Source organism: Arachis ipaensis, chromosome B04, assembly GCF_000816755.2.
Source record: "Arachis ipaensis cultivar K30076 chromosome B04, Araip1.1, whole genome shotgun sequence".
In the NCBI taxonomy this organism is placed as follows: Eukaryota; Viridiplantae; Streptophyta; class Magnoliopsida; order Fabales; family Fabaceae; genus Arachis; species Arachis ipaensis.
In genome coordinates this window covers 89,994,821-90,017,661 of record NC_029788.2, presented here as the reverse complement: position 1 = coordinate 90,017,661, position 22,841 = coordinate 89,994,821, and the positions used below count along the sequence as shown (strand labels likewise).

General features: G+C 37.0%; 1 protein-coding gene across 1 annotated transcript in view; it reads right to left on the bottom strand.

Moving 5' to 3' along the window:
- Positions 1-2,557, bottom strand: part of LOC107636672 (WD repeat-containing protein YMR102C-like) — a 4,808-nt gene extending 2,251 nt beyond the window's left edge. The window contains exons 1-3 of the mRNA XM_016340166.2: positions 795-2,557; positions 268-358; positions 26-183 (exon numbers count right to left, since the gene is read on the bottom strand). Of these exons, the coding sequence (XP_016195652.1) occupies positions 26-183; positions 268-358; positions 795-2,333 (1,788 nt within the window). The 5' untranslated portion in view covers positions 2,334-2,557. The remainder of the gene's footprint in view (positions 1-25; positions 184-267; positions 359-794) is intronic.

Here is a 22,841-nt window from a genome sequence, read left to right as displayed (position 1 = left end):
TAGTGGGGTTAAGAAATAAGCGTACATGGCCATCTGGGGTGTAAGTAATTGCAGTAACCATTTCTTCGATGTCTGTCCAATCCACAACCTGACGTGCAGGGATGTTCCATACTCTAACCTTAGCATCAAGGCAGCCACTAATATAATAATTTTCGTCTATAGGATGGAACTGTACGCAAGTTACTGCCACGCACAATTCGATAAGAATTAATGCAAAAAATATTGACATTATTAAATTGATTAACAAAAGTTAAGAAGTATTCTTACCATAGTCGTTGTGTGCAAAAAACTTCAAGCATGCTTTAGTTTCTAGGTCCCATAATCTCACTGTTTTATCCATCGAAGAGGATAGAAGTAACTGTGGGCAGAGTTTAACAATAAAAAGAGTGATTGACTTTTCTATTTCATTAGATTATATTAAAACTGTCTATAGATTTGTATTACTATTTCAATGTAATATTTCAGTTGATAGAAACTATTAAAGAGTTGGAGAGCTCTATGCCAATGAGGAAAGAAATGTGCAAAAAGTAGCCTGTTATATGAAATATTTAGTTGAGAAGATATGATATTATTCCAGAATAGAACAACAGAGGTGGCATACTGTATAGAATTTATTCAATAATTTCAGGAAGTGGAGCGGTGACTAATTCCCATTGTTGTTGATAGATATGTGGAAAAGAACATCGGAATAGCATAGAATTTGTTATTTTCTGTTTGTCTTGTTTGTTTGGTATGTTTACTCTATTTTGGTGTGTTAAGCTATTTCTTTAAAAAAACGAGGTTAGAAAACTCACTTGAGATTTGGACCAGGACAAATCCAAGACTTCATCCAAATGACCGTTAAAAGAGCAATATGGCTTCTCCGAAAGGTTAAAAACAAACTCAGGGACCTGTACCCAATCTGGAATTGAGCTCCCTTTCCCTCTTTTCTTCTTGTCTGGTGGAGCCTCTGTTTGCCCTGGTATAGATGGCGTAAGACCGCATTCTTGTACTTCCCACACATGAATTACTTTATCTTCTCCGCCACTTGCCAAAAACCTTCCATCCAAACTAAACTTTATGATCGAAATCCCTCCTTCATGTGCTTGAAACTCTTGACACAAATGCAATGCCGAAAGCTCCTTCTCTGACTTTCCGATTTGTCGCACTTTCACCCAATCATTCTTCCCTTGTTGTGTTGCTTTCGATTCTGCCGACACTGGTTGTGATAGAATTCCTCCAGCTTCTTTAAGTTCCTTCTCGCCGCCAAAACTTTTACTTGCAGCACCTTTCACATTCTTTATGAATGAAGCTCCCTTTTTCTTACTTAATTTTAAACTTTTTGAAATCGAACTCGATGATAATATCTTTCCTATACCTTCCTTCTTCCCCACCTTGGCTCGCTTCATCATTTCCTTGACAATTTTCGAATGCCCCACACTTTTCTCAAACTCATCCATCGTTAACTGCTTCCCCGTCTGCAAATCACTTAGTTTATTCCACATTCCGTCTTCGCTATATTCCTTCACAATAAATTCCTTCCCGGTATCCAAATTCTTTATCAGAAAGAAAGCTCCCACTCCTGCCCCCGCCGTCGTCGAAGACTTCCGGTTATGATTGGCCACCCTTGCCTTCACTTCCGCAGGATCCTTCAGGACCATTGCGGCAGGGACCATCTTAGCACGAGGCATTACTATCTCCGACGAGGTTCTTGTTAATCGCTGCTTCGAAACCTTACCAATGAACTCCTCTTTCCTTGCTTTCGCCATGGAAATCATCTCAATATCCCCTTCGGAACGTGATCGCACCAAGCAGAACAAAACAGGGGCATGCTTCGTTTCTTGCTCTTCTGAAATGGAAGGAAGGGAAGGAGAGGAACCGACAGCCACTTCTTCTAAGAAACGTGGGGCCCTTGTTGTAGAACGAGGCGGAACAGGAATAGGGATAGGAGCCTTCTTATTCATTTTATCGAGCTTCTTGGTGACAGCACGATCAAGAGCGAAACTGGTGACCTTTAATGAGACTTTGTTTTCATCCAATCCCATGCTTCCAAGTAATCTTCTTCGTCTTTCTGTGATGGATCCTGGTGCAGCCATCCAAATATCGTAATTGGGGGTAGGTTGAATGGAGGCTGTTCTTGTAAACATTCGTGAGAATGTTCGATATTGTGTGGTAGACATGGTTGCGGAGAACGATGTACGGGGGTCTTCGAATTCCTCATCGTCATCGGAGGAAGAAGCCAAGTCACGGTGACAAATCGTGTTGAGGCGGTTAGTGATCTCGAAGAAGTGCTCGTCCTCGTTGTCGTCTTTGAGGCCGGCCCAATTCATCGTCAGCGTTTTCTTGCGTTCCATGGTGGCCGTCGGCGGCTCTAGGAAGTAGCGGTGGATAATTAGAGTGCCAAACCAGTGAATGGAAGTGATTATCGTTTATAATATACTTAATTTTACATTATTTTTTAAAATTCTTTAAAGATGTTTTTCTGCTTCGAGGTTTTGAGGTAAAAAAGTGGAAGAGAGGAAATTTAGGGAAGCAGAAAAGGTTGGTTGGGAGTCATCGTTATGAATTTTGGAGGCAAAGAAACGGTCAACATATTTCTAATTATATCTTTTACTTATAAGCATAGTGCATCGTCTAACCGATTTTTTTTAAATAAATAAAATAAATATTTTATGAAAAAATATGAGCAGACAATATATCTATCGTACAATACATACAATGGGGCTTAATTGAAATTAATGTTAAATTATGGGTAACTAATTAAGTTTAATTTCTTTCTAATTTGAATTTTGAAACAAATTAAATTATGGGTAACTAATTAATTTTGATTTCTTTCTAATTTAAATTTTGAAACAAATTAGGATTACCGTCCATTAAGACGGCGTGAATTCAACTCTCTCCACTAATTCGAGGATCTCGCCGCCCTGCAAGATCACTGACTGCCGTCTGCCTCTCTTCCCACCGCCGTGTTGTTCGAACTGTGCACAGGTGGTTTGTGTGGTCTTTGTGCTAGCGCAGCAACCCAGACCTATAGCAAGGAGTATTTGCTGCCGGAAGACTGTCTTCCCAATGGCTACATCTCAAGACGAACGCGTTTCAAGCGAGGGTCATTCTTCATGCACATCACCGGACAAAGATTTATTAATGGAGTGAGATCTCGTTGAACCCCTAGGCTGTGATATGTCTACCATTGCAATGGTTTCATCAGACCAACTTCAAAACATATCCGGCGATGTCCTCGTCGGCGTTGAGAAGTCGAACCAGGTGAGCTATTTTCATAAACAAATTCTGCCATGGATGTTTAGTTTTTGAAAAATTCAGATTTTATGTCACACTGTAGATGAGGTGTTTTTTTATATTGAATGGTATGATTATATCCATGCAGAATTTGAAGAAATTAATTAATCATTTCATGCGTATATGATTGTTTTTAAAGGTATAGTATATTTATGTGCAGCAAGCATATTTTATAATTATTTTTTTTGTATATGAATGTAATGATGCCTGCATATTATATGGCATGTTTTATATGCTAACCTTCCTTTTATATTTGTATCTGTCACCCAGATGGCCATATATTTTATATGGATGTTGGAATAGCCTAAATTAGCTAGTTGGTATGCATTGGAATGGCCATATATTGGTATGCGTATATTGTTGCTACATGATGGTCATTTGATGAATTAAAAAAACAAATATAAGGTGATGCAGGGGTTGTGAAACAAAACTAAATTAAAGTGTATGGTACTTGGATTTCCTGCATGTTAATCATGACATGGTTATTTTAGTGCTTTTTAATGGCATGGTATCTTTGTAATCAACTTTGTATGTTTATTTGGTATAGTACTATGTAAGAACATAACTGTTTGACTTTTTCTTTTTTTTTGGCAGGTGGTTCGTCTGCACGCATCTCAAGATATAAACCATGGTGTTGTTACTAGCCTGAATGTTCCCGAACAAGTCGGTGATTTCATGTCTTTGTTAAGCTCCTTCAACAAAAAGTAGGATTAGTTGGACAAGGTTGTAATAGTGTATATTTTTTCATCTCTGTGTTTAAAGGATTCATATTAGTTTCAAAGTTCTGAGGCAGCTGTTGCAAAAGTCCACATGTTATTAATTGCAAGAACCCTTTTTCCATTTGTTAGAACGAACCATTTTACTATTTTTATTTCGTGTAGACTTAATGCATAAAGAGTATATTTGATGGTTATTCTATAATTTATGAGATAGTTTAGCAAAGTTGTACCTGATTTCTACATGCTTTAATGTAGAGTTTTCCGGTACGTAGCTGTTCGTTATAGACATTGTTTTTACGTATTTTTAATGAACTAAAGTGGATGTTCATTTCCATAAGTGACCGGATGTTCATTTTTACTCTAAGCATGGATGGTTAGCCGTTAGTATTCGAGTGTGTAGCACTTGGTTGTAATGTTTTGATTTTGACCAAGTTAAACTGGATGTTCATTATAGTATGGTATCGGATGTTCAATTTAGCTATATTGGTGGATGTTTATTGGTCACCTATTTCAACATGCACAAATATGGCAACTTTACCAAACAACTTTGATAAATCCAGGATTCTAACATATGAAAAAACATAGATAATATTAAGGTAACATAACCAATAAATCATTGTACTGTAGAAAAACAAAATATGTCCTGGAATTAAGTCTTTCTAATGTGACATAAATAAATCCCTAAGCATGTCAGCAGTAAGTAAACTCATTATAATCTGGTAGTTAATGTAGCAAGTGGGTAAATAAGTTGTTAATGTAGCAAGGTGAGCAACGCGTCTCGACTAGTTTCTGTTGAACAAAAGAAATACGGATCAGCAGATCGTCGTAAAAAATATCCAGATATGTTCATGTATTCATGTAATCAATGGGATACCTTTTTACTCATCTGAGTTTGTCTTCGGCCAGTTTAGAGTTTGGTTTGTCTTTGCTTAGTCTGGTGTAGTTGCTGTTTTCAACTAGCTGTATTATTGCAAGTACTAATTATTTAAAGGAAAAGAAATAAGATAAAATCCCCTCATTTCTAACACTCGACTCTCATTCTACCCTCAATTCCAACAACAATCTAAGATGCTCTCAAAATCAATTCCAGGGACAGTTAACAATAAAATCTTTAAAAAAGACAAGCAGAAACAAATCTTGAAAATGATGTACGTGGAGGCCTTATACATGTGTTCCGTACACTGTTCTATTAAACAGGACCAATGAAGATGAAAAAATAAATAAATAAAAAAAAGAACTCCAGCAGACAAAATGATTATAGGAATAAAAATAGGTAATATGAAGGAGCAATTATACACTGAACATATACACCACAGAATTCTCAACAGTCAGTCACAGGATCAAACAATGATTCTCAAAAAGTGGTAGTACTGGTATATAGTGGTGGTGATGAATCATGAGCAATAAAAATCAAAGAGCTGATATATCATTCCCTAATTCCAGCATATATAACAACAACAATCCTCGTCACAAAGCACTCACAATTCACAAAACCTTAAAAAAGAAAAGAAAATTATAAAAAACACTAATGAATGATTATCTATTGCTGGATTCCCTATATACAAGACTAGTATATGGCACACTATTTTATTTTTTTAGAAACTAGAGAGAAAATCATAGAGATCAGAGACATAAAGAACAAAGAGGACGAAATAATCAAAGTGGGTTACATCTAATAAATTAGGATCCAATTTTTGAAAGCCTGGATCTGAAGCTAAAACATAACAGCTCCAAAATACTGCTCTTTGTAACAATAATAATCAATCCATCTGAAAAAAAAGAATACTCACTAATCGGTAAGGAAAAATAAAATTAAAAAAAATCCCAATTAAATCAATTAAAACAAAACTAACTAATCTATGAACACCACTACCATCTAATCATGCTCAGTTCGGCGGTGAGATCTCCCTGGCGGCAGTTTTGATCGGCGGCTTCTCGCCCAGCGACTGGGTTGCAGCGAAAGCCGGATGTTCAGCGACGGTGCCGTGCTTGAGGGCAACGAATAGGTCGCTTGCGTTCACCTGTGACCTTCCTTGGTTGCAGGTTGCGGAGCTCAGGGTTCTAGCGTCGTAACGGGTTTCTACAACGAATTGGGAGGATTTGAGTGGGGGAAGAAGAAACGGAAAAAAAAAGGATTGGAGATTTGGGAAAAAAAAGTGGAAATAGCAAAAATCTGGTGGTGTGTTAAAGTAAACAGCCATAATAGGATTAGGGTTAATTTTCTGCTTTAATTTTAATTGGGCCTAATAAAGAGTCCATTGTAGATATTGTATACATATTTCATTGTCTCCCTAGCGGGATCCATATTTTATTTACCATATACGTAATTTGGAGTATTTTCTCCCATTTGCATTGTTATATATTTGGTATATAATATAAATGAAATAAGAATACTTATATAATCTTGTTTACACTGAAAACGAGATAAGACACGTCACAAAATTCATTTATTGCGTTTGCACACGTATTATGACATGTAGTTTATTTCGTTTATACCATGTAGTTTATCTTGTTTAGGGTGTAAACGAGACATAAGAATTCTTATTTCATTTACACTATAAACGAGATAAGGCTTAAACACGCTTATATAAGGAACTCGTTTACAAGCCTCAAGTGTTACTCTCATTGCTGATGCCAGGGCATCTTGACTAGTTTCATAAGCCATTTTTAGTTTGTTTTAGAATAGTTTCATGCATTTCTTAGGCAATAAGTAAGTATTTTGATGAGAAATTCATGCTTGTCTCGATTCAATCAAATATTGTTAATTTTGTGCATTTTCATGAGATTTATGCAAAGAATTGTTTGATGCTATGAATGATGCATTATCTTGTGATTAAGGCGATACTTTGATGTATTTTGTTTGGTTGATGATAGGTAGAAAGGAATCTAAGAAAAGGGAAGGAAAAGAAGCAACAAGAAGGCCATGAAAGGAAGCAAAGGGAAGCAACGTTGGAGCCAAAGTTGGTGCTCCAACGTTGCTGGAAACGTTGCTCCTCACAGCCTGAAGGGGTCTGCTTCAAACAAGAATAACTTGAGCTACTGAGCTCCAAATGAGGTGATTCCAAAGGCATTGAAAAGTAAGAATTAAGAGGTTTCCAAGCATATATGCCACTACATGGTGTACACAAAAATTGAGGGAGAAAACTGCCATGAAAGGTGCATAGATGAACATGGTACCAACCTATAGTAGGGCCAGCTGACCTCTGCACTTTCAATGGAGTATAACTCGAGCTGTGGAGCTCCAAATGATGCGCTTTCAATGGAATTGGAAAGTAGACATTTAGGGCTTTCCAAAAATATATAATAGTATGGGATGGACAATACGTTTGAGCTTCCGAATCTGGCATTTTTACCAACATTGGTGTAAACGTTGGTGTGCCAACGTTGCCTCCATCGTTGCACACCGATGTCAGCGACCCTATCCCCTTCAAAGGAACATAACTTGAGTTGCCGATGTCCAATTGAGGTGATTCCAGTTGGGTTTGAAATCTAACATTTAGAGCTTTCCAACCATATATAATAGTTTATAGTGGGTATGAAATTGGCAACGTTGACAAGAGGACAAAGTAACGTCCGAAGGTTTGATGTGAAACATTCAGTTTTAGAATTTGAGAATTTAGCATCCATGCGCACGCGTAGGTGACGCGCACACGTGGATGTGCCAACGTTAGAGGGAGCATTTGTAGTCCAATGCTAAGGCCAACGTCCGCGATAAGCTTTCAAAAATTGGAGTTGGAAACTTTGCATCGACGCGTACGCGTCAATGACGCGTACGCGTGGACATACTTTTTCAGCCCAACCACGCGCACGCGTGTGGCACGCGCACGCGTGTGGCACGCGCACGCGTGGTATAACAAATTTGACCATTCACGCGTACGCGTGAACCACGCGTACGCATGAACCACGCGTACGCGTGGCTACGAGAACGTTGGCACTCCAACGTTGAGTCAAACGTCGATAACAGCAACCAGAACCCATTTTTCAAAGGAACGTTTGGCTCAACGTTTGCCCAAAAATGTTGACTCCAACGTGGATACTAGAATTCTATAATTGAGCAATCTCTCTTCTCTACATCACTGAGAATCACTCCTAACTGCTTCAGCCAAGGCCCACATCCAAATACTTGATCCAATTGAAGATGAGAAGATGTTTATAAATAGAAGAATTGTTGAAGATTGAAAGAGCTCTCTGGGAGGCCCTGAGGAGGGCTCGGGGAGTTCAATTCCCTTATTTGATTTTTCTGCATTTTTTTGTTGCTGTTTTCTGCACTCTTCTTTCTCTGTAATTTGAATTGAGCTATGATGTACTAAACCCCTTTTCATTGGGTTAGGGAGCTCTGTGTAATTCAATGGATCAATATTAGTTTTCATTTTTCTTCTTCTTTCTTTTCTCTTGATTTTGCTAAAAAGTTTTTGTTCTTCATCCTATTGGATAGTTATCTTAGGAAAGAAGCTATTCATAATTGGATCTCCTTTGAACCTTGGAAGAGGAATGAGAAGATCATGCTAGAATTGCTTTCTCACATTGGATTAGATTGGAATTTGGATGGATATAGTGACATGTAATTGATAATGAGAGATTGAGTGTCGGTATAGAATTTTTCTCATAAAAATAAGAACTTCGTTGTAATCATAGCTCCAAACCAACAAACAATTCTCACATAAAAAATTTTGGTTGTCACAAGTACAAACTCCAATAAAAGTTAACCGAAGTATTTAAACCTCGGGTCGTCTCACAAGAAATTGTAATGAAGTGTTTAATTATTGGCTATGAAGATGCAAGGGGGTTTGATTTGGAAATTGGCAAGAGAAGTAAGTAACAAGAAAGTAAATGACAAGAACTAATAAAGAAATAGAAAAGAACTCTTGGCTAGACATAGGTAATTGAGATCACCATCCTTGTCTACGAACCAAATATTGATAATTATGAGGAACCAAGCTCATTACGTTTACTTCTATACTTGAAGTATATCAAATAGCTTGATCAACATCAATTCATAAGCCCTAACCTAGCTACCAATTAGCTTAGTAGTAGGTTAGTATCAATGGTTATCAATTTGACCACCAAGAGTTCTCAAATCACCAATTCAATCAGACCCAATGACTCAAGGTCACTCAATTCCCTTAGCCTAGGCCAAGAGTCAAGAAAACTACTCAAAAACTAGAGAAAACATTTTATCAAACACCTAGTATACAAGAAAAGTAAACATCATAAAATGCAAGAATTAAAGGAAACCCATAACCAACATAAGCAAGAAATTAACAATAACAATCAAGATCAACATAAAAGAAACATGGAAACATAAAATTGCATTAAAAGGAAATCAAGATCTAACAATGGTTCATCAACACAAAAGAGAGCAAAATAAGAAATTAGCAAGAGAAACTAAGAAGATTAAGACAATATGACACTAAAATATAATGAGAATTAAAATCAAAATAAGAATTGAAAGAGAAATTTGAGAGTGATTAACCTAACTTTACCCTAATTTCTATCATAAATCTAAAGAGAGGAGAGAGCCTCTCTCTCTCTCTAGAATTCTACCTTAAAACATCATGAAAACTAAACTATGACTACTTGGTTCATTATCCTTGGGTTCAATAGCATCAGAAATGAGTTGGATTGGGCCTAAAATGCTTCAAAAATCACTGGCCACGAGTTGCCTTTAGTGAGTCACGTGCAACTTCCCATTTGTATGCGTGCATCACTTGTACGCGTCTTTAAACGTTAGGCAACTATAACAAATTTTATATCATTTTGAAGCCCCGGATGTTAGCTTTCCAACACAACTAAAATTGTTTCATTTGGACCTTTGTAACTCAAGTTATGATCGATTGAGTAGGAAGAGGTCAGGCTTGACAGCTTTGCGATTCCTTCATTTCTTCATGAGTTCTCCCACTTTGCATGCTTTTTCTTCATTTCTTCAATCTAATCTTTGCCTTCTAAACCTGAAATCACTTAACAAACATATCAAAGCATCAAATGGAATTAAAGTGAGTTAAATTTAGCTATTTTAAGGCCTAAAATGTATGTTTTCACACTTAAGCACAAATTTAGGGAGAATTACAAAACCATGCTATTTCATTGAATAAATATGAGAAAGGTTGATAAAATCTCCCAAATAAAGCACAAGATAAACCACAAAATTGGGGTTTATCAAACCTCCCCACACTTAAACCAAGCATGTCCTCATGCTAAGAATAAAGAAGGACAAGAAAAAGGGTATGAACATTTATTTAATGCAAATAAACTATATGCACCTATCTATATGAATGCACTAAATGATTCTACCTACTTGGTCAAAAGCAAATCAACCTCCAAGAGCATGTATGAACAAGTAGGGCTAAGATCATATGGTGATTCATGAATCCTACCAATTCAAATATCAAAATGAAGTTCAAATAGACTTACAAGAAGAAAGCTCATGAAAGCCGGGAACAAGGAATTGAGCATCGAACCCTCACCGGAAGTGTATCCGCTCTAGTCGCTCTAGTGTATAGGGTCGATCACTCAATTCTCTTCTAATCATGCTTTCCATGATTTGTTTTTTCATCTAACAATCAACAATTATTCAATGCATGCATACATTCATCATGAGGACTTATTCATAGGTTGTAATGGGGCTAGAGTAAAGGTAGTGAAGTATATGGTCAAGTGAGCTTGAAATTCGAATCTTTGATTAACCTAAGATCTCACCAAACACATATAATAACCTATATAATTCTAATACAATACCTAGCTACCCATGATTCCCACTTTTTCACATACTCATGCATTCTTTTTAATTCACATCCCATATGCATTGTTATTATTACTTTACTTTGGAGCATTTTTGTCCCCTTTTTATTGCATTTTTTAATATTTTGTTTCTTTTATTTTTTTCTATTTTTTTCTACATTTTTTTTACAACAAAGTGCATACAAACGTATCAATGCATATGGATTTACATATTTAATGCATAAGCATGTACCTAATCCCATGATTTTCAACAAAAATACAAAATACACTTTTACCTCAACCAATGTCCCAAGTGTCCCATACCCAAATGATACACACCCTCACTAGCCTAAGCTAGTCAAAGATCCAAATTAAGGACATTTATTGTCTTTCACTTAGGGGTAGTGATGTGCTAACATTAAGAACAAAGGGATTAACTAGGCCCAAAATTGGCTAATAATGGTTGATGAAAGGTAGGCTATTTGGATAAGTGAGCTAAATGAAATGATGGCCTCAATCATATAAATGCATGTATACATGGAATAATGGACATAAAGAATCAAACAAATCAAAGATTACAATCATAGAAAGAGAATAATGCACACAAGAATGAAAAATAAGTGGTTATATGATGTAACCACACAATTAGGCTCAAAACTCACATGCTTGTGTTCTTAGCTCAAAAACCATGTTCCAAAATAAATTCTTCAAGAAATTTCAACAGAAAATTTTTTCAAATTGGTAGAGTGCCCTAAAAACAGTTTCTTGAAAAAGAAATCATCACCCTAACCAAGTAGTCCTAACATAAAAGGAAGTGGTAAAATATGTACAAATTCTAACTAACATGCAACCTATCACGCAATGCAACAACTAACTAACAAAGGAAATCGAGAATTGGTGTTGAAAGAGGAAATTGTTACCCATGGAGATCGGTCGAGCGATCTCCCCACACTTAGAAATTTGCACCGTTCTCGGTGCATGCAAAGAAGAGCAAGGTGGGTGGGTTGCTACAATTGATGAGCTTCCCCAAAAGGTTGTGCGGAAGGACTTGTGTGTTGCCCTATTTAGAAGCTTTTCCTTTCCCTTTTGGTGGCCATCCTAAAAGGAAAGAAAAAGAAAGAAAATAAAGCCTACCACAAAGATATCAAAGTAAATAGAACATAGGCGGGGGCTAATACCAAATGAGAGCATGGTTCTCTACTACAGGGTAGCTACAACATGTGAGTGAGAAACAATATAAGCTAAGGCATATCAACTAATACTTGATGCAACAGTAAAGTCAAAGCATGAGTGAATGACATGAAGAGCATGTCGAGCATCAAGTTCAAACAAGAAAGAGTGGGTCATGAAAGACATGTAAGCTCATATGAATGCACAAAGGATACAAGGATCATCAAAGGTTAAGCATTGAATTAGAAATTTTATTACCCATCAATATCAAATAATTCTAGAAGCACCAAGATTAACCAAGAAATTCTCAACAATTAAGTAAGAGCATTCAACACCAGTATGAAAATAAGAAAATTTAGAAAAGAAAATAAGAACAAGCTATAAAAAAACAAAATTAAAAAGTAATGAATAAAAGTATGCAAATGCAATAAACAAAAGAGAATGAAAGATGAGAAAAATAAAATTGATAAAAATAGAATTTTGAAAGGAGAGAAAGAAAATAAGAAAGTAAGATGACAAAAGAAGAAAGGTATAAAGAAAAAAAGGAAGGAGAGAAGAAAGAAGAAAGAAAGAAGAAGAAAGGGGAAGAAATAGGGCGCGGAAGCGACTTGTAAGCGTCGCCCACGTGTACGCGTGGATGGCAGGATGGACAAGCGACGCATAAGCATCGCCCACGCGTACGGGTGGAACGTAGAAAGTCTAGGTGACGTGTAAGCGTCACCCACGCGTACGCGTGGGTCTAGATTGAGCTAAACGCACAGTGCCCGCGCGATGTTCGTGCAACTCTCAGGTTTTTGTACCGGGAGTCCCAATATGGCATACGACGCGTATGCGTCGGCCACGCTTACGCGTGGCTCGCCATTTTTTTAGACATATGAAAACAGAAACAGGGCACTCTCCTAATCTACAAGAATTCTAAAACAATCAAAATTAAAATTTAACAACAAATCTTTTTGGTTTTTGAAAAATTTTCAAATATAAGACACACAAAACTTACACTTCAAGTAAAATACAATCTAACAACAACTATTCTAAACAAAACATAAATCTAACAAGAAATCTATCAATCAAAGCAAAATGTATAAGAGTATAGAAAATAAGAAAAACTACCTACAATGGTAACTCAATTCATTCATTGATTATATATACAAGAGAATGGAAAGAGTTTACCATGGTGGGGTGTCTCCCAGCTACCACTTTTAGTTTAAGTCCTTAAGTTGGACATTCGGGAAGCTCCTTATCATGGCGGCTTATACTTGAACTCATCTTGAAACTTTCACCAATGCTTGGACTTCAAGTAAGCTCCAAAATTCAAAATCAATGGCACCAAGCTTTGATGAAGTTCCACACAAGCTAAGGGCTTCTAAAATTGGTCTTCATATATTCCCAGATCCCAAATCTTGTTTCTACACCCATCTTCAAGTTTATCATCACAATTCCAATTGGGTGAGAAGTGATCCAAATTCTCAAGTAAACACCAAAGCATCTTCCTAGACCCCTTTAGTTGAGAACCATACCAACCATTGCACTTAGACTTTGAGTTTCCAACCATAAGGGACCTTGATTGGCATTTCCACCCACTACTAAATTCTCTTTTGCTCTTAACCCCACAAAGAGCTCTAAGTTGCCCATCCATCTCAATCAAACCATATTCAAGTGGGAAAGTAAAGATTAGAGATAAGAATTTTACCAACTTAAATGTTATGTTGGATGGTGACTTAGGAAGGGACGTCTCCAATGGTCTTGTAAGTTCCATTCCCTTGTACTCTTCTTGGATTACCTCCACCTCTTGGCGAGTGATAAACCCATATTTTATGATGTATTTTGTGCTCAATTTACATGATTTATTCAATCCTTCACCCACTTATTCATGTAAATTGCATGGTTTTACTTTTCCTTCCTTATTATGTGATATATGTGAAAAACATGTTTCCTATGCTTAAAAATTATCAATTTAAACTACCCTTTATTACCATTCGATGCCGTGATTTGTGTGTTAAGTATTTTTAGATCTCCTAAGGCAGGAATGACTTAAAGGATGGAAAGGAAACTGATGAGCGGATAATTTATACGCTTTTTGGCATTGTTTTTAGTATGTTTTTAGTAGGATCTAGTTACTTTTAGGGATGTTTTCATTAGTTTTTATGTTAAATTCACATTTCTGGACTTTACTATGATTTTTTGTGTTTTTATGTGATTTCAGGTATTTTCTGGCTGAAATTGAGGGACTTGAGCAGAAATCAGATTCAGAGGTTGAAGAAGGACTGCTGATGCTGTTGGATTCTGACCTCCCTGCACTCAAAATGGATTTTCTGGAGCTACAGAACTTAAAATGGCGCGCTTCCAATTGCGTTCGAAAGTAGACATCCAGGGCTTTCCAGCAATATATAATAGTCCATACTTTGCCCAAGTTTAGACGACGAAAACTGGTGTTCAACGCCAGCTCTCTGCCCAATTCTGGAGTTCAGCGCCAGAAAGGGATCAAAAACCAGAGTTGAACGCCAGAAATGGATCAAAACCTGGCGTTCAACTCAACAAATGGCCTCTGCATGTGGAAAGTTAAAGCTCAGCCCAAGCACACACCAAGTGGGCCCCAGAAGTGGATTTATGCATCAATTACTTACTTCTGTAAACCCTAGTGACTAGTTTATTATAAATAGGACTTTTTACTATTGTATTAGACATCTTTGGATGCCTGGTTCTTAGATCAGAGGGGCTGGCCATCTCGGCCATGCCTAGACCTATCACTTATGTATTTTCAATTGTAGAGTTTCTACACTCCATAGATTAAGGTGTGGAGCTCTGCTGTTCCTCAAAGATTAATGCAAAGTACTACTGTTTTCTATTCAATTCATCTTATTTCGCTTCTAAGATATTCATTCGCACTTCAACCTGAATATGATGAACGTGACAATCATCATCACTCTCTATGAACGTGTGCCTGACAACCACTTCCGTTCTACATTAGAATTGAATGAGTATCTCTTAGATCTCTTAATCGGAATCTTCGTGGTGTAAGCTAGAATGATGGCGGCATTCAAGAGAATCCGGAAGGTCTAAACCTTGTCTGTGGTATTCCGAGTAGGATTCAATGACTGAATGACTGTGACGAGCTCCAAACGAGCGATTGCTGGGCGTAGTGACAGACACAAAAGGATAGTAAATCCTATTCCAGCATGATCGAGAACCGACAGATGAATAGCCATGCCGTGACAGGGTGCGTTGACCATTTTCACTGAGAGGATAAGATGAAACCATTGACAAAGGTGATGCCTCCAGACGATTAGGCAATTCACAACCTGAGTAGCAATTTCGCATACCATGTTTTTGGCGCCGTTGCCAGGGATTGTTCGAGTTTGGACAACTGACGGTTCATCTTGTTGCTCAAATTAGGTAACTTTCTTTTCGTTTTCTTTTCAAAAAGTTTTCAAAAATTTTTTCTAAAAATCTTTCAAAAATTTTCTCCTTTGTTTTCGAAAAAAAAAATGTTTTCAAAAATCTATTTTTCTTCAGAATTTTTAAGAATGAATTCTAGTGTTTCATGAAGCATGTTGAAGCCTGGCTGGCTGTAAAGCCATGTCTAAATTCTTTTGGACTGAAGTTTTGGCTTAAAATTGAATGAATTACACTCATATTTTGACTAAAGCTTGGCTGGCTATTAAGCCATGCCTGACCATTTGATTGGAGCTTTAGACTAACATGGCAAGATTTCTGGAATTCATATTAAAAATTTTGGAATCCTTATTTTTCTTTTTCAAATGATTTTCGAAAAAATTAAAAGAAAATACAAAAAAATCATAAAATCATAAAAATCAAAAATATTTTTATGTTTCTTGTTTGAGTCTTGAGTCATGTTATAAGTTTGGTGTCAATTGCATGTGCATCTTGCATTTTTTTCGAAAATTCATGCATTCATAGTGTTCTTCATGATCTTTAAGTTGTTCTTGGTAAGTCTTCTTGTTTGATCTTTGCATTTGCATGTTTTGTGTCTTTTCTTGTTTTTCATATGCATTCCTGAATTCTTTATGTCTAATCATTAAAGAATTCTAAGTTTGGTGTCTTGCATGTTTTCTTTGCATTAAAAATTTTTCAAAAATGTGTTCTTGATGTTCATCATGATCTTCATAGTGTTCTTGGTGTTCATCTTGACATTCAAAGCATTCTTGCATGCATCACATGTTTTGATCTAAAATTCTCATGCATTGCATCATTTTCATGTTTCTCTCTCTCATAAAAAAAATTCAAAAATCAAAAAATATCTTTCCCTTTTTCTCTCATCAAATTCGAAAATTTGGATTGACTTTTTCAAAATTTTTTAAAATCAAGTTGTTTCTTATGAGTCAAATCAAATTTTCAATTTGAAAATCTTTTCTTTTTCAAAATCTTTTTCATTTTTCTTAGTTATTTTTTAAAATTATAAAAATATTTTTCAAAAATCTTTTTCTTATTTTTATATCAAATTTTTGAAAATAACATCACCAATTAATGTTTTGATTCAAAAATTTCAAGTTTGTTACTTACTTGTTAAGAAAGTTTCAAACTTTAAGTTCTAGAATCATATCTTGTGATTTCTTGTGAATCAAGTCATTAATTGTGATTTTAAAAATCAAATCTTTTTCAAAAACTAATTTCAATCATATCTTTTCAAAAATATCTTCTTATCTTATCTTTTTCAAAAATATGATTTCAAAATATCTTTTCTAACTTCCTAACTCCTTATCTTTTCAAAATTGATTTTCAAAATTTGTTTCAACTAACAAACTAACTTTTTGTTTGTTTCTTATCTTTTTCAAAACTACCTAACTAACTCTCTATCTCTCTAATTTTCAAAAAAATATCTCCCCCTTTTTCAAAAATTCTTTTTTTATTAACTAATTAATTTTAATTTTAATTTTCGAAAAATTTCTAACACTTTTCAAAAACTATTTTCGAAAATCACTAACTCTTTTTCGAAAATTCTCTTTCTCTCTCATCTCTTTCTTTTCTTCTACTCACACAGGGACCTCTATACTGTGGTAAAAAGGATCCCTATTATTATTATTATTATTATTTTTCTGTTTCCTCTTTTTCATATGAGCAGAAGCAAAGACAAGAATATTCTTGTTGAAGCAGATCCAGAACCTGAAAGGACTCTGAATTACAACAAACCAGTAAGAACCTATTTGGAATTTTCAAACAAGAAGAGGAGATGGCAGCCGAAAATAATAATAATGCAAGGAGGATGCTTGGTGACTTTACTGCACCTAATTCCAATATACATGGAAGAAGCATCTCCATCCCTACCATTGGAGCAAACAATTTTGAGCTGAAACCTCAGCTAGTTTCTCTGATGCAACAGAACTGCAAGTTTCATGGACTTCCATCTGAAGATCCTTTTCAGTTCTTAACTGAATTCTTGCAGATATGTGATACTGTTAAGACTATTGGAGTAGATCCTGAAGTCTACAGGCTCATGCTTTTTCCTTTTGCTGTAAGAGACAGAGCTAGAGTATGGTTGGACTCTCAACCTAAGGATAGCCTGAACTCTTGGGATAAGCTGGTCAAGGCTTTCCTAGCCAAGTTCTTTCCTCCTCAAAAGCTGAGCAAGCTTAGAGTGGATGTTCAAACCTTCAGACAGAAAGAAGGTGAATCCCTCTATGAAGCTTGGGAGAGATACAAAGGACTGACCAAAAAGTGTCCTTCTGACATGCTTTCAGAATGGACCATCCTGGAAATATTCTATGATGGTCTGTCTAAGTTATCTAAGATGTTATTGGATACCTCTGCAGGTGGATCCATTCACCTAAAGAAAACACCTGCAGAAGCTCAATAACTCATTGACATGGTTGCAAATAACCAGTTCATTACACTTCTGAAAGGAATCCTGTGAATAATGGGACGCCTATGAAAAAGGGAGTTCTTGAGATTGATACTCTGAATGCCATATTGGCTCAGAACAAAATATTGACTCAGATCAACTGACATTGCCTCAGAAGTGACAGGATCCTGGAAAGTTCATAATACCTTATACTATAGGCACCATGATCTTTAAGGCTCTGTGTGACCTTGGTTCAGGGATAAACCTCATGCCCCTCTCTGTAATAGAGAAACTGGGAATCTATGGGGTGCAAGCTGCTAAAATCTCATTAGAGATAGCAGATAATTCCAGAAAACAGGCTTATGGACAAGTAGAGGACGTGTTAGTAAAGGTTGAAGGCCTTTACATCCCTGCTGATTTCATAGTCCTGGATACTAGAAAGGAAGAGGATGAATCCATCATCCTAGGAAGACCTTTCCTAGCCACAGCAAGAGCTGTGATTGATGTGGACAGAGGAGAATTGATCCTTCAATTAAATAAGGACAACCTTGTGTTTACAACTAAAGGATCTCCCTCTGCATCCTTGGAGAGGAAGCAGAAAAAGCTTCTCTCAAAGCAGAGTCAACCAAAGCCCCCACAGTCAAACTCTAAGTTTGGTGTTGGGAGGCCACAACCAAACTCTAAGTTTGGTGGAGGCTCCATGAGAGCCCACTGTCAAGCTATTGACATTAAAGAAGCGCTTGTTGGGAGGCAACCCAATGTTTAATTATCTAATTTTATTTTTGTTTTTCATGTTTTCTTAGGTTCATGATCATGTGGAGTCACAAAATAAACAAAAAATTCAAAAACGGAATCAAAAACAGCAGAAGAAAAATCACACCCTGGAGGAAGCACCTGTCTGGCGTTCAACGCCAGAACAGAGCATGGTTCTGGTGCTGAACGCCCAAAATGGGCAGCATCCTGGCGCTGAACGCCCAGAAATGGCAAAAAATGGGCGTTGAACGCCCAAAATGGGCACCAACCTGGCGCTGAACGCCCAGAGTTGTGTGCAAGGGCATTTTACATGTCTCATTTGGTGCAAGGTTGTAAATCCTTGAACACCTCAGGATCTGTGGACCCCACAGGATCATCTCAGGATCTGTGGAACCCATAGGATCATCTCAGGATCTGTGGACCCCGCAGGATCCCCACCTACCTCCACTCACTCTCTTCTCTCTTCTCAATCATCCTCTATTCCCAATAAACACTCTTCCCTATTAACCCTTTACCACTCACATCCATACACCCACTTACCTTCAAATTCAACATCTCTTTCCCACCCAATCCCACCCATATGGCCGAATACACACCTCCCTCCATCTCCTCCATATCTTCTTCTTCTTCTTCTTCTTCTATTCCTTCTTCTTTTGCTCGAGGGCGAGCAACATTCTAAGTTTGGTGTGGTAAAAGCATAGCTTTTTTGTTTTTTCCATAACCATTGATGGCACCTAAGGCCAGAGAAACCTCTAGAAAGAGGAAAGGGAAGACAAAAGCTTCCATCAAGGGTCTATAGCTCAGTGGTAGAACATTTGACTGCAAATCAAGAGATCCCTGAGATACCTCAGGGGATACACTTTCTTCCACACAATTATTGGAAGCAACTAAGGGTGGAACATCAAGAGCACTCCATCATCCTTCATGAAATAAGAGAAGATCAAAAAGCAATGAGGGAGGAGCAACAAAGACAAGGAAGAGACTTAGAAGAGCTCAAGGACGTCATTGGTTCCTCAAGAAGGAAACACCACCATCACTAAGGTGGACTCATTCCTTGTTCTTACTTTCTCTGTTTTTCGTTTTCTATGTTATGTGCTTATCTATGTTTGTGTCTTCATTACATGATCATTAGTAGTTAGTAACTTTGTCTTAAAGTTATGAATGTCCTATGAATCCATCACCTCTCTTAAATGAAAAATGTTTTAATTCAAAAGAACAAGAAGTACATGAGTTTCGAATTTATCCTTGAACTTAGTTTAACTATATTAATGTGGTGACAATGCTTCTTGTTTTCTGAATGTATGTTTGAACAGTGCATATGTCTTTTGAAGTTGTTGTTTAAGAATGTTAAATATGTTGGCTCTTGAAAGAATGATGACTAGGAGACATGTTATTTGGTAATCTGAAAAATCATAAAAATGATTCTTGAAGCAAGAAAAAGCAGCAAAGAACAAAGCTTGCAGAAAAAAAAAAGGGGTGACATGATCAAGAACTGACAGATGAATAGCCGTGCCGTGATAGGGTGCGTTGACCATTTTCACTGAGCGGATAAGATGAAACCATTGACAAGGGTGATGCCTCCAGACGATTAGCCGTGCTGTGACAGAGCATGTGAGCATATTTTTCACTGAGAGGAGGGGATGTAGCCACTGACAACGGTGATGCCCTTGCATAAAGCCAGCCATGGAAAGGAGTAAGACTGATTGGATGAAGATAGCAGGAAAGCAGAGGTTCAGAGGAACGAAAGCATCTCTATTCGCTTATCTGAAATTCTCACTAGTGATTTACATAAGTATTTCTATCCCTATTTTATTAATTAAATTCGAAAACCTCATTACTATTTTATATCTGCCTGACTGAGATTTACAAGGTGACCATAGCTTGCTTCATACCAACAATCTCCATGGGATTCGACCCTTACTCACGTAAGGTATTACTTGGACGACCCAGTACACTTGCTGGTTAGTTATGCGAAGTTGTGAAGATATGTTTAGACCATGGTCCTGTGCATCCGTTTTTGGTGCCATTGCCGGGGAATCAATTTCGAACAACAATTCACAACCTGAGTAGCAATTTCGCATACCAGAAACATACAAAATTGGAAGGAAAACACAAAAATGGAGTTTTGAAGAAAAGGGCAGTGACGCGAATGCATGGACGAAGCGGCCGCGTGCCCAGCGCGAAAAGGCAACGACGCGAACGCGTGATTAACACGGACGCGTGCCATAAGCAGAACGCAAATGACGCGTACGCGTGGCCGAAGCGAACGCGTGATAAAAAAAAATCCCAGATGACGCGACCGGGTGACCTACGCGGACGCGTGACAGACGCCACACACCAGAAACTGCAGAAAATGCCCCCGGCGATTTCTGAATCCCTTTTGGCCCAGATCCAAGTCCAAAAAACACATATTAGATGTTATAAAGTGGGGGAATGCATCCATTCATGGAGGAAGCTTTTCATTATTCACTTTTAATAATTTAGATGTAGTTTTTAGAGAGAGAGGTTCTCTCCTCTCTCTTAGGAATTAGGATTAGGATTCCTCTTAAAGGAATTAGGATTTCTTATTATTTCAACTTCTTCTCAGGTTCAATGTCCTTTTTATTTATTTTACCAATTTAGCTTATGAACTCTTTATGTTTGGATTAATTTCCTTTTATTAAATGCAATTGAGGTATTTCAGATTTATGATTCTTATTTAGCCTTTTTATATTCTTGGCTTTAATTGATTAACTGGAGGCTCTTGAGTTATCAAACTTATCGTGATTGATTGTTATATTTGCTAATTGAATTGAATTCCACTAACTCTAGTCTTTCCTTAGGAGTTGGCTAGGACTTGGGGATCTAACTAATTAGTCCACTTGACTTTCCTTTGCTTTCGTAAAGGTTAACTAAGTGGGATTAAACTCAATTCTCATAAGGATAACTAGGATAGAACCTCCGAGTTTTCATACCTTGCCAAGAGTTTTATTAGATATTAATTTATTAATTCCTGCAATTTACTTTCCTTGTTCAAACCTTTCAAAACCCAAAAACACTATTTTTCATAACTAATAATAAGAACACCTCCCTGCAATTCCTTGAGAAGACGACCCGAGATTTGGATACTTCGGTTTATAAATTTTATTGGGTTTGTTACTTGTGACAACCAAAATTTTTGTAAGAAAGGATGATTGCTTGGTTTAGAAACTATACTTGCAACGGGAATTTATTCTGAATTCTAAATCGTCAATCATTCGTTCTTCAGCGAGCTTCTTTCATGTCCTCTTCTTGACAAAGTTCTTCATGTTCAACCACTTCTTTACCAACTTCTTCTAGCTTTTCTCCGCTCTTCACGTCACCACTTAGAGGTAATGTGGAACTTACCTCAACATCTACCTCAATTTCAATAGGAGAAGATCCCTCAAATACCAAAGGATTATCTGTTGGTATGGGATCATCTTCAAGAGGATGATTTGTTATTTGCTTACCTTCTTCCAATTCTCCATCATTCTTTATATGCCTAGGAGTTTGTGCATTATCCTCCTCAACATCATCTTCAAGTTCTATGGAAGAAAGTTCAACAACTTCCACAAAATCATCAACAACACCACTTAGTATGGAAGTGTTCCCAAACATGAAATCCACCTCTTGTTCAACTTTGCCTAGCTCTTCAACCACTTCTTCTTCATTAGTAATCTCTTCACTCTCCACTTGTTGCAAGACATACCCCATCTCCTTGTCCTCATGTTGAGATTCTAAAATCTCCTTCATGCTCCTTTCTTCGATTCATTTCTCGCATTCATCCGTGGAGATGCTGTGCTTGTTGCATGAGTCCCATGATTCCAAGGTAGCAGTAATTTTAGCAAACTGAGCCATGATTTTTTCAAATATGAGAGGTAATTCATCTTGTGGTTGAGAGTTCTCATACATTGAAGGTGGCTCATCTTGGTAATGACATGGAGGTGGTGGTTCTTGAGGGTATTAGGGGTTGAATTGGGGTGGTTCTTTATATGGTTCATATGGTTCACAAGGTGGTTGGTATGGTGGATATGGGTTGGGGTCATATGGAGGTTGTCGGTGGTATGAGGCTTGTGAGTATGACAGTTCAAAATTATGTTGAGGAGGTGGTTCATAGGCATATGGTGGCAGTTGTTGACAATCACAATAAGGTTCACCACATCCATTAGATTGATATGCATTAGGATTTGGATTATACCTATAGGAAACCAGAGGTTGTTGTTGCCAAGAAGAGTGATCAATTCCTTGATGCTTCTCCCATCTTTAATTGTTCCATCCTTGATGCATGTCGTCATTATAGTTCCCATTTCCTATAACATAATTTGAGCCAAACTCATAGCCAAAGGGGTGAGAATTCATAACAGCAAATAAAAACAAAAGCTAACAAAAATAAGCAACAAAGTCCTAAA